The sequence below is a fragment of the Hyperolius riggenbachi genome, chromosome 8 (assembly GCF_040937935.1).
Source record: "Hyperolius riggenbachi isolate aHypRig1 chromosome 8, aHypRig1.pri, whole genome shotgun sequence".
Lineage (NCBI taxonomy): Eukaryota > Metazoa > Chordata > Amphibia > Anura > Hyperoliidae > Hyperolius > Hyperolius riggenbachi.
The window spans coordinates 81,727,932-81,740,869 of NC_090653.1; the positions used below are offsets into that span (position 1 = coordinate 81,727,932).

Consider the following 12,938-nt stretch of genomic DNA (forward strand, 5'->3'; position numbering starts at 1 on the left):
AGTATAGGGAGTTTAGTTGCCCCAGTATGGTTAGTATAGTTACCCCAGTATAGTGCCCCAGTATAGCTAGTATAGTGCCCCAGTATAGCTAGTATAGTCCCAGTATGGATAGGTAGTGCCCCAGTATAGGTAGGTAGTGCCCCAGTATAGCCAGTAAAGTGCCCAGTATAGCTAGTATAGTGCCCAGATAGCTAGTATGGTACCCAGTATAGCTAGTATAGTGCCCAGCATACCTAGCATAGTGCCCAGCATAGCTAGCATAGGTAGGTAGTGCCCAGTATAGTTGCCCCCAGTGTAGCTAGTTTAGTTGCCCCCAGTATAGCTAGTTTAGTTGCCCCCAGTAAAGCTAGTTTAGTTGCCCCCAGTAAAGCTAGTTTAGTTGCCCCCAGTACAGCTAGTTTAGTTGCCCCCAGTACAGCTAGTACAGTTCCCCCCCAGTATAGATGCCCAGGAGGGGGGGAAGCAGCGCTAGAAGGAGGGGCAGTGGAGGCAGCGGTGGGGAGGGGGGAAATATCCCCCCCCCCCTCCCTCACCTGGGACCCCTCCTCCTGCCTCTCTCCCCCTCCATTTAGCGGTGGCAAGTGCAGGGCGGCTCGGCGGCGGGGAGACATGCGCAGACTTACCACTTCTGCGTTCCAAGCGCCGGCAGCGTCATGTCGTCAGATCTCCGCCTTCAATGCCGCCCACTGCTCTTCCGCTAATCAGGAAGCACAGTGGGCGGCATTGAAGGCGGAGATCTGACGACATGACGCTGCCGGCGCTTGGAACGCAGAAGTGGTAAGTCTGCGCATGTCTCCCCGCCGCCGAGCCGCCCTGCACTTGCCACCGCTAAATGGAGGGGGAGAGAGGCAGAAGGAGGGGTCCCAGGTGAGGGAGGGGGGGGGATATTTCCCCCCTCCCCACCGCTGCCTCCACTGCCCCTCCTTCTAGCGCTGCTTCCCCCCTCCAGCGTACTGGACGGCACACCTGGCACCATGCCGCGGCACACTAGTGTGCCGCGGCACACTAGTGTGCCGCGGCACAGCGGTTGGGAATCACTGGTTTAAACGATATAAACTTTAGATAAGATATATAGACAAGTTACTTGTTATAGTTAGTTTTTCATCTCAGATCTGCTTTAAGAGTAACAGGAGGAAGGTCCCCACTGTCAGGAGGAAGTCTCCGATGTTTGACCTCAAACCTCCCTGCTGGTCACCTCACTGGCCAGTAGGGATGCTTAGGAATTCTGCTTTCAGTTCAGCTTTTGTAGCTACTGAACTTTTTTAGCACTTTGGGTATCCTCTGATAATTTTGCTTTCAATCATATTTTCTATTTCCATTTCCTGGATTTGCTTAAGATTGCTTTTAAAGGGGTAAGGGTACCAGGCAGACATGTTATGACTCCTTAAAATAGTTTTACATTTGTCCCTTATGAATAATACAATGGGCATGCACTACTTTTCTTTTACCCCTGTGATAAAATACAAGCTGATCACTGACTTTATTCACAATTTAAAAATGAGACATCAGCAGCCCAGACATAAGCCCCGTACACATGCTTGACTAAAGTTGGCTGAGGTGGCCGATAACGACCACCTCAGCCAATAATCAGGCCTGTGTAGAGAGGCTTGCGACCCCAAAGGTCACATGACCACAACTCTAGCATGTAAACATCTGAAAAATCCTATTAAATCTGAAATAGCAGCCAGCAGATAGCGGGGGTGGGTGGTAATCCAGGACTGCTTGAATTGAACCTAGAATTCAGTTTTAAGAGGAACAACAATATTGTTTTAAAAACCAACAGACTCCGCAGACTCCCTTTAAGTAGAGAGTTCTTAGTAGAGAGAATGGATAGTAGGATACTAATAATTTTGATTTGATGCAAATTGTATGCATTGGTATGCAGCTTAGAATTGGACCAGTCAGTAATCAACTACAGCGCTTACATTGTATTGCTCCAACACCAAGTTGCATAAATTTGCCTAATACTAACATAAAATTTGCACCAACGTGAAATGATTAGCATCTCAGTGACTATCTCTAGAGCTGATAATTAGACCACATGCAGAATGACACTGCTTACCTGGCACATGCTTGGCCCAGCCAATGGTGATGAGCAGTTCACGGTTAATAAGTTCACAAAGGGTGGTTAGTGTGCGCAGGTCACTGTCTGGTAGACTGAGGTCCGGACTGGCAAAGATCTCTCCAGGTTCAACCAAAACCAAATGGGACACCACTTTGTTTGCTGCAAAACACCAAAGAGAAAAGGGAAATTATAGAAGGAGTATGTTTCCATTATTTATGCATAACAGTGAATTGTACTCATCAGTCCATATTTGCTTCAGTAGAGTTCCCAATATGACATCCCTGAGGGCTTCCAGCACTTGTGTCTTAAATGACCTGCTGCAGTCCTGGCTTCAGCACTCTCGGATGGGAGTTCATGGAGCTGCTTAGGGAAGGAATGAAGACATAGCAGGGTCCGTGCTAACAGATGCTGTAGCTCACTATCAGTGTTGTGCTTATGCTCCACTGACTTCTTGAGTAGATTAATCCTATAAGCTCTATACACTCTTCCAGCCTTGGGCATCAGGGGACACCCTAAGCTCGCACCATCAGGGAGCCCACTTTCAGTGCTGGGCAAAATGATATCTCCGTTACATCTGTGTCTCTTTTCATACAGGCAAGACTTCTCTTGTTGGCTTTAGAAGCAGCAGACTAGCATTGCACTTTTTATCTACTGTTCTCTGAATGATATGAGACATGCACTTTTTTAGCCTATGATCAAGGGAAGGGTTTCAGCGGAGGTGGTGGTTAGAGCACCTTGCGGTTGGGCACCTGATAAGAAATATGGCAGAGAGGTGGTGGACTGGGCACCAGCTCTGAAAGTGAAGGGACGGACAAAAACAACAAAATGACAAGGACAGAGGCGCCAAAAGAATAAAACCAATACTTAAAAGGTTTAAAAATTGCTGTGGAGGCAGTGGTGGACTTACCTCCAGCAAGTAGACACAACAAACTGTGTGTTTAGAACAAGTTAGATTTATTGGTACACTCCGGGGGGCGGTCGCAACGCGTTTCGCAGGCAAAGCCCGCTTCCTCAGGCAATAATGAACGGAGTACACAACTGTGAACAAGAGGCATAGTTGGCATATATTCCCAGACATATACATAGATAAATATAATAAACAGAGCAGTTGAAATATGTACAAAGTAGGTAGAACAAATACATGGTGTCATCAGTGTAGCGCAGCAAATGTGGGGTGGGCTGAAATGGACACATATGTATACATATACATATATATATATATACACACACACATATATATACACACATACCCACGTGCGCAACCGCACATGCTAGTATATATGGTGCTCAATGCTGGTATGGGTAGGGGAGTGGGGTATACTGTGAATGGTTAGGAGGTGGAGGGTATAGGGGGACTAACCGATTTTTAAGTGTGTGGGGATGTGTTTCGTTTTTTTGGGAGTAGGGATTGGATAGTATATAGGGGTTTCTAGGGGAAATGTCGGGGTTAGTAGTCCCATGTAGTTTAAAAGGGAGATGCGGGTAGAGATGAGCGTAATGACCTAATTACGATTTCGCGAAATTTCGCGTAATTAGTGTAATTACGATTATGGCCGTAAGTACATAATCGTAATAAAGAAGGATTTCGCGAAATTTCGCGTAAGCGTAATTTTCGCGTCATTTTAGCATTACAGTGGGTTCATGCCGTAATTTCGCATTAAACGCTACCGTAATTTCGCGTTAAACCGTAACGCTCCGTATAGTATAAAAAAGCCGCCGACTTTAAGGGTTAATAGCAAAGCCCCCTTAAATGCTAAGAGCCTCAAATTTGGAGAATATATTAAGGAGATCAGGAGGAATAAGAGGAAAAAATTTTTTTTCAAAAAGACCTTATAGTTTTTGAGAAAATCGATGTTAAAGTTTCAAAGGAAAAATGTAAACATTTAAAAACCCGCCGACTTTAACGGTTAATAGCAAAGCCTGCTTAAAGTTTAGGAACACCAAATTCTCAGGGTATATTAAGGAGATCAGGAGGAATAAGAAGAAAAATTTTTTTTCAAAAAGACCTTATAGTTTTTGAGAAAATCGATTTTTAAGTTTCAAGGGCGAAAATGTCTTTTAAATTCGGAAAATGTCAGTTTTTTTGCACAGGTAACAATAGTGTATTATTTTCATAGATTCCCCCAAGTGGGAAGAGTTTTACTTACTTCGTTCTGAGTGTGGGAAATATAAAAAAAAAACGACGTGGGGTCCCCCCTCCCAGACCTCTTTAACCCCTTGTCCCCCATGCAGGCTGGGATAGCCAGAATGCGGAGCACCGGCCGCGTGGGGCTCCGCACCCTGACTATACCAGCCCGCATGGTCCATGGATTGGGGGGGTCTCGGAAGGGGAGGGGCAGCCAAGCTTTCCCCTCCCCCTCCGAGCCCTTGTCCAATCCAAGGACAAGGGGCTCTTCTCCACCTCCGATGGGCGGTGGAGGTGGAGGCCGCGATTTCCTGGGGGGGAGGTTCATGGTGGAATCTGGGAGTCCCCTTTAAAAAGGGGTCCCCCAGATGCCCACCCCCCCTCCCAGGAGAAATGAGTATAGAGGTACTTGTACCCCTTACCCATTTCCTTTAAGAGTTAAAAGTAAATAAACACACAGACACTTAGAAAAAGTATTTTAATTGAACAAAAAACATAACCACGAAAAAAGTCCTTTAATATTCTTAATTAACCATTAATACTTACCTGTCCCTTTAAAAGCCAGTTCCCACGCAATATCCTCGGAAATATACTAAACAGTTACAATATAACAAAGTTATTACAATGTAACAACTTTGTTACATTGTAACTACGCGCACCCGACGTCACTCGCCGCTCAGCCGCCGCACCCGCACGCACCCGACAGAGCTCTGAGCTATATAGCTCAGAGCTCCCTAAGCATCTTTGTATTTGGGCTCCAAGGAGCCCCATTGGTCCTTAGCAGACCAATGGGGTTCCTTTAAATCAGAAGGAACCCCATTGGTCTGCTAAGGACCAATGGGGCTCCTTGGAGCCCAAATACAAAGATGCTAAGAGAGCTCTGAGCTATATAGCTCAGAGCTCTGTCGGGTGCGTGCGGGACGCTAAGTCCCCGCCGGCTCCCGCTGTCCACCCCGCCCACATCTGTCACCCACATGTCACCCACATGTGAGTGACATGTGGGTGACATGTGGGAGAGGCGGGGTGGACAGCGGGAGGCGGCGGGGACTTAGCGTCCCGCACGCACCCGACAGAGCTCTGAGCTATATAGCTCAGAGCTCTCTTAGCATCTTTGTATTTGGGCTCCAAGGAGCCCCATTGGTCCTTAGCAGACCAATGGGGTTCCTTCTGATTTAAAGGAACCCCATTGGTCTGCTAAGGACCAATGGGGCTCCTTGGAGCCCAAATACAAAGATGCTTAGGGAGCTCTGAGCTATATAGCTCAGAGCTCTGTCGGGTGCGTGCGGGTGCGGCGGCTGAGCGGCGAGTGGCGTCGGGTGCGGCGTAGTTACAATGTAACAAAGTTGTTACATTGTAATAACTTTGTTATATTGTAACTGTTTAGTATATTTCCGAGGATATTGCGTGGGAACTGGCTTTTAAAGGGACAGGTAAGTATTAATGGTTAATTAAGAATATTAAAGGACTTTTTTCGTGGTTATGTTTTTTGTTCAGTTAAAATACTTTTTCTAAGTGTCTGTGTGTTTATTTACTTTTAACTCTTAAAGGAAATGGGTAAGGGGTACAAGTACCTCTATACTCATTTCTCCTGGGAGGGGGGGTGGGCATCTGGGGGACCCCTTTTTAAAGGGGACTCCCAGATTCCACCATGAACCTCCCCCCCAGGAAATCGCGGCCTCCACCTCCACCGCCCATCGGAGGTGGAGAAGAGCCCCTTGTCCTTGGATTGGACAAGGGCTCGGAGGGGGAGGGGAAAGCTTGGCTGCCCCTCCCCTTCCGAGACCCCCCCAATCCATGGACCATGCGGGCTGGTATAGTCAGGGTGCGGAGCCCCACGCGGCCGGTGCTCCGCATTCTGGCTATCCCAGCCTGCATGGGGGACAAGGGGTTAAAGAGGTCTGGGAGGGGGGACCCCACGTCGTTTTTTTTTTTATATTTCCCACACTCAGAACGAAGTAAGTAAAACTCTTCCCACTTGGGGGAATCTATGAAAATAATACACTATTGTTACCTGTGCAAAAAAAACTGACATTTTCCGAATTTAAAAGACATTTTCGCCCTTGAAACTTAAAAATCGATTTTCTCAAAAACTATAAGGTCTTTTTGAAAAAAAATTTTTTCCTCTTATTCCCACTGATCCCCTTAATATACCCTGGGAATTTGGTGTTCCTAAACTTTAAGCAGGCTTTGCTATTAACCGTTAAAGTCGGCGGGTTTTTAAATGTTTACATTTTTCCTTTGAAACTTTAACATCGATTTTCTCAAAAACTATAAGGTCTTTTTGAAAAAAAAAATTTTCCTCTTATTCCTCCTGATCTCCTTAATATATTCTCCAAATTTGAGGCTCTTAGCATTTAAGGGGGCTTTGCTATTAACCCTTAAAGTCGGCGGCTTTTTTAGATTATACGGAGCGTTACGGTTTAACGCGAAATTACGGTAGCGTTTAATGCGAAATTACGGCATGAACGAAACGCGAAATTTCGCATTGAAAATTACGCTTACGGTATTTTCAATTACGATTTTAATGGCAATTTCGCTACGCTAATTTCGCATCGTAATCGCAAATTTCGCATGCGTAATTATAGTAATGCGAAATTACGAAAATTTCAGCTCAACTCTAGATGCGGGGACAAATAATGGTGAACAGCGTTTTAAAAAATGAAATAAAAACGCTGTTCACCATTATTTGTCCCCGCATCTCCCTTTTAAACTACATGGGACTACTAACCCCGACATTTCCCCTAGAAACCCCTATATACTATCCAATCCCTACTCCCAAAAAAACGAAACACATCCCCACACACTTAAAAATCGGTTAGTCCCCCTATACCCTCCACCTCCTAACCATTCACAGTATACCCCACTCCCCTACCCATACCAGCATTGAGCACCATATATACTAGCATGTGCGGTTGCGCACGTGGGTATGTGTGTATATATGTGTGTGTGTATATATATATATATATATATGTATATGTATACATATGTGTCCATTTCAGCCCACCCCACATTTGCTGCGCTACACTGATGACACCATGTATTTGTTCTACCTACTTTGTACATATTTCAACTGCTCTGTTTATTATATTTATCTATGTATATGTCTGGGAATATATGCCAACTATGCCTCTTGTTCACAGTTGTGTACTCCGTTCATTATTGCCTGAGGAAGCGGGCTTTGCCTGCGAAACGCGTTGCGACCGCCCCCCGGAGTGTACCAATAAATCTAACTTGTTCTAAACACACAGTTTGTTGTGTCTACTTGCTGGAGGTAAGTCCACCACTGCCTCCACAGCAATTTTTAAACCTTTTAAGTATTGGTTTTATTTTTTTGGCGCCTCTGTCCTTGTCATATTGAATATCCACCCTTGGTGGAGGGGGATACCCCATCTTTTTCCTGTCTACAGAGAGCGACTTCTTAATCCTGAGTGAGGACAGGCTAATCTCCTCACCTGCTTATATAGTGGTTACCTGGAGGTAACCCATGTTTGTGAGTATAATTTTGTACTCTGCTTTATTTTCCCATTATCACAACCTACTACACTATATTTTGGCTCTCGGTTCTTCTCTTCACATATTCCAAAAACAACAAAATGTGAGTGTTGGTTAGGTGTTCATTAGAAGAAGTAGGGGAAAAGGTAGCTTTATTTATTGGGGGGGAGGGAGGTTGAGGGGGCTGGTCTTCAGCCAGCAGGGCTTTTTATTAAGGCAATGGATAAAATGTGATATCACAAGGAGATGCTAAATTTGGGTACAAGGAAGGAAAGGGGAAGGAGAACTAAAGTGTAGTTTCAATGGGAATTAAGTAAGACAACATTTGTAATTATTCCTTTAAAAAATATTTTTCCTTCTAAAGTTAGCAGCTGACCGAGTTTTAAGTACTTGCCAGCCATTTGGCGAGGCTCACCTATCGTAATGAGTCTGGAGAAAACAGGAAAACAAATTATTTGTACTTAAGCTGGAAGGAGAAAATAGTTAGATTTAAATGCAAAAGGATGCCTCTGAGAAACAACTTATCAGTCTTAAAACAGCAGAAAATGTGTAAAAAAAAAAAAAAGTCCAATTATACTATTGCATTCCAGAATAACAGTATTTTCAAAAGCAGAAATACTGTTTCTGGCAATCTGAGAATGCATAGTATAAGTGAGGGGAAAACATACTCAAAGATTAATTGCGATTCAGCGCCATGGAATATGTTAGCGCTTTATAAATCAACAATAATAGTTGTCACTGATATAACTAAGGGGATCATTTTTTAAAGGTTCCTGAAATCCTCCTTAAGGGAAGGTTAGGGTTGGGTGAGCAATGGACAATTATAGCTGAAATCGGACGAAAATAACATCACAGATTGAGAACAGGAACCACCATTTTGAAATCCAAACACACCATGCTTGGCTGTATAACCCACATTGTGCCCCAGTGTTGGACTGGGAGGTGGAAAAACTGAGGAAATCCACCTGCTGGCCAAGCAGCAGAAACCCTGTGTTACCACTCCCAATAGAAACCTGCAGCAAGTCTTCACTGTGAGCAGCAACACCTGATTACTTCTGCTTGGCCAGCAAGTGCATTTCCTCAGCTTTACCACCTCCCAGTCCGACACTGTTGTGCCCCCTTTAAGCCACTTAACTGCAGATCCCCTAATACCTACTTGTCTTCTTCCCTGACAGCAGATGATGGGTGTTGAGAAAGCTGCAGGGATCTGGGGCTTCAACTTCCACTGGACGTCTGTATTTCTGCCTCCCTCCTCGCACTCTGTCCAGCCTCACACCTGGGGACAAAACTGACACCTGTTAATCTAAAAACCACACCACATCACATTGTGATTATATCCACCACTGTACACTAAATAAGTATATGGGATTCCATGAAAGTCCTATTTAGGAGAAGGACTGTAGATGTAGGTTTACGTCATCATTTTTTTTCACTTGGTTTGCTAGAAAGTGTATAGTTATAGAAAGTACAGTGCATACGTACATTTTTTTTTTTACAAAAACCAACAGTGCCCATTGTGTATATGTACATATTTACAAAAAATAAATAAATACAGGCTAATACTTTTTGGGCCCCAAAACAGAAAACAAATGACCTCTGTCCAGGGTTAAAAAAAAATATTTCAACTGCTGCTAGGTAGGGTTCAGTGTTAGATACTTACCTATGGAGATGGAAGGTTGTGGATCCCATAGAGCAGTGATCTGCAAACTTGGCTCTCCAGATGTTAAGGAACTACATGTCCCACAATGCATTTGCCTTTATCAATCATGACTGTGGCTATCAGACTCCCGCAATGCATTGTGGGACTTGTAGTTCCTTAACAGCTGGAGAGTCAAGTTTGCAGATCACTGCCATAGAGCCTTCACAATCCTCATTATGTCCCCTCGTTCCGCCCTGATCAAATTACACACCAATTGGAGTCCTCAGAAGGCTTCGGAAGCACTCGTATCCCGAGTGCTTCTAAAGACGGGTGGCTCCGTACTGCGTATGCTCGAGCCCAGACTCACGTGTGCGCAGTACGGATCTGCTCGGAGTTGTTTTCAGAAGAACTTGGACACACAAGAAGGGCTGGAGACATATTTGACCTGCAGGTTGAATAGCTTGAATGGGGGTACAACGCTGGAACAAAAGTTCTATAGGATCCACAGCCTTCCCTCTCCATAGGTGAGTATGTAACTTTTTTTTCTCGCTTCAGGGTTGCTCTAAGGGTCAATGAGACGCAAATAATTCTGACTTACATTCACATTTTATGCATACTGCATTGGGCTAAAATCGACAGGAAGTGTATTTGATTGGGCCCTTTCCAATTTGCATTAAATGTACATGCAAGTTGGAATATATTTGCATCTTGCTGACCAGCTCTATTACTTAACCCTCTTTATAAAACCGTTAGATGATTTTTGGTGGTAGATTATGAGGCAGCCTTTGTGTCTGTAGTATGAGGAGTCAGTGCCATGGGCGTAGCAATCACCCATGCAACCTCTGCCATCGCAGGAGGGCCCCTCCTCCTCTCTCTCCCCAAGCCAGGGGTTTAGCAATAGGGGGTGCAGAGGTAGCGACCACATCAGGGCCCTTGGGCCAGATGGGCCCTGAGGGACCCTTCCTCAACTACAGTATTAGCTCTCTATTAGTCCTGTGCTCATAATAATCACTTCTATAGATAGATACTTTGAATGGTAGTAATCATTAAACTGCTCCCCATCCCCTTCTTGCACCTCTTACACTGTAGTTGCCATTGGCAGGTTTTGGTGCGTCGTATTGTTATGTATAGAGTGCTTGGGGGGCCCCATTGTAAAACTTGCATTGGGGCCCACAGCTCCTTAGCTATGCCACTGCCCCAAGCGCTAGTGCAGCCAACTAGCAAAAAAACCTCCCTGTTTGTTTACAAAAACCGTGTGCAGGAGCATGTGTAATTTTATTCCTGCTTCCAGATGATGCTTAACAGCAGAACACTCTACTGTCATTCGCCGACTCCCAATCACGTGACCTGCATGGAGTTCGGGGACCAAGGAGGCCCCATGCTACCATTTTTGTAGGGGAAGGGGGGCTGTTCAGTCTAGTTACGCCCCTGGTCAGTGCATTTTTCTGCAGACAACCACCTCTCTGCAGTCGCTGCTGCCTGCCAGAGTTGATTGCTATCTTACTACAACAGGAACAGCAGCGTATCTATAGACAGAGGCAGAAAACTCACTATCATTTTACCTCTAGGCTGCTCTTACTACCTCCTTACTAAAATTAAAGAAGATTTTGGCTGGAGATTACTATCCTTTATGTGCCTATGTCTTCAGATCCCCAGCCAAAGGTCTATTTATGCTGCAGTGCATTGAAAGTCCACTGACCAGTATCCCACAACCAAATCTCTGCTGTGGCTTAAATAGCAATCAATGTCGTCAATACTCGCCTAAAGTGTTGGATCAAAGCTAATGCTCCAGAGACTCACAGAGCAGCAGAATAAGCTCTCCCACCACGTCAGTCACAATAATGGTGTCATTTGCAACTCGTATGAGAGGAAACAGTCTAAGTTGCCCACATCCTGGATGTCATTTTTCTAGCATAGTCCCCCCAAAAATAGAGGCATCTGATTGGTTGATATTTACATGTGACAAAACAAAAAGGAGTAGCCAATCTTTTGCAGTAATAAAAGTAAAATAAAAGTTCCACGTGTGTACAAAGTAATTCATGTGTTCACTTGGTCCCTATTGTCAGGATCTGAGGCAACAACTATATACAACTTATGAATAATTTGGTAGTCAGTGGAAGAAGAAATGAGCCTTTTCTTGTAGCAGGATCAGGCTTGGATTTACCATAAGGCACAGTAGGCACGTGCCTACAGGTGCCTGATGATGGAAGGGCGGCTTACTCCCCTCCCCAAGCACATCCATCCCTATGCAGAGTCCTGATGAGAGTATATATGAGGGGTTACTCTATATTCCACTGACAACATCTCCCTTCAGTCAGGGGCACCTCAAGATACTTAATACTGAGGTTCTGCTACCTACCTAATACTTGAGGGCACCTCTAGCTACTTAATACTGAGGGTACTTCTGGCTACCTAATAATAAGGGGCACCTGTGACGGGAAAGGGATCTTAGGAAACAATTACAGCTGGGACAGCCAGTCAGCACACTTGCGGTGCAGTTTAGAAGGGGGTTTGTAGGTTCATGGAGGGTGAAATCTAAAGTGCCAGTACATCTGTGCCTATAGGCTCCTGTGAGGTAAATCTGCCCCCCCCCCCCCTCCTCCCCAGTTAGCTACAGGCTGCGGTCAGTCTTGCTGGCAGTGGTCTTAAGGTGTGTACACACCTACCTATGATGGATGCCCCTTGTCGGGGATCGGGACCCAATCCCCTTGGTCGACATCCCTGGACCAGGCTGCACAGACGCTGTGTAGCTGACGATGTGCTGTGTTGGTAAGCGGGGAGGTGAAGGGATGAGGTAGCATCACACCATGGGTGGGGGAGCGGTATAAATACTGGGACCAGCCGTCGCTGGGGGTGAGTTGATTTGCCAGGCAGATTGCTTGCGGGTTGGAGGTCAGGGGTTGTGAGCCTGAGTATACACGTCTGATTATCAGCTGAGGTGGTTGTCATCAGCCACCTCAGATGACTTTAGTCAAGCATTTGTACAAGCCTTTATTGGTAAAGCAAAACAGTAAAGCTCTAAAGCCTTCATGAGATGGAAGATTGTTAGAAGGAAACACTACTTGGAACTGTTCCTATTTTGTATATATGCTGTATTATAAGCAAATACAATTTTTTTTAATATAAAATCATATACTGAGTGCTCTGATTCATTTCAAGGTACACCGTCAATCTATAATTACGGTTATAGAGGGTTCAGACCCCGCTATGCCGGATGTATATGATAGCAACGCTTTAAAGGCTGGTCCTTTACTGAGTTAGCAATCATGAAAAAAGCAAGAACCGCTCAGGTTTTTGACAACACCTCACGGTGAAGCATGCAGCCAATGAAAAGTATTATTTACTATCAAGGCTCGTGTTATGCAGTAACGCATGCCACACTCCATTAGATTGCACTGAACGCACTGTGAACATCACATAGGGTTAACATTGAAGTCCGACTTACACGTTCCAATGCGTCCATTTCATCACACCACAATGCCCCACCGTGACCATAGCCTTAGGCTTTAGTTGTTTTTAGGTTACACACCTGCAACAAGCATGCAACCAGTGGAGTCAAACCAGAGTAAAATCTGATCTGCATGCTTGTTCTGGGCAACTGACAGTGGGCGTGGCAT

At 45.0% G+C, this 12,938-nt stretch overlaps 1 protein-coding gene across 2 annotated transcripts in view; it reads right to left on the reverse strand.

The window, feature by feature from the left end:
* LOC137528971 (estrogen-related receptor gamma-like) overlaps positions 1-12,938 on the reverse strand; it is an 84,653-nt gene that overhangs the window by 20,388 nt on the left and 51,327 nt on the right. For both annotated transcript variants that reach the window (XM_068250799.1, XM_068250798.1), the window contains exons 4-5: positions 8,839-8,958; positions 2,063-2,224 (exon numbers count right to left, since the gene is read on the reverse strand). In XM_068250799.1, the coding sequence (XP_068106900.1) occupies positions 2,063-2,224; positions 8,839-8,958 (282 nt within the window). The remainder of the gene's footprint in view (positions 1-2,062; positions 2,225-8,838; positions 8,959-12,938) is intronic.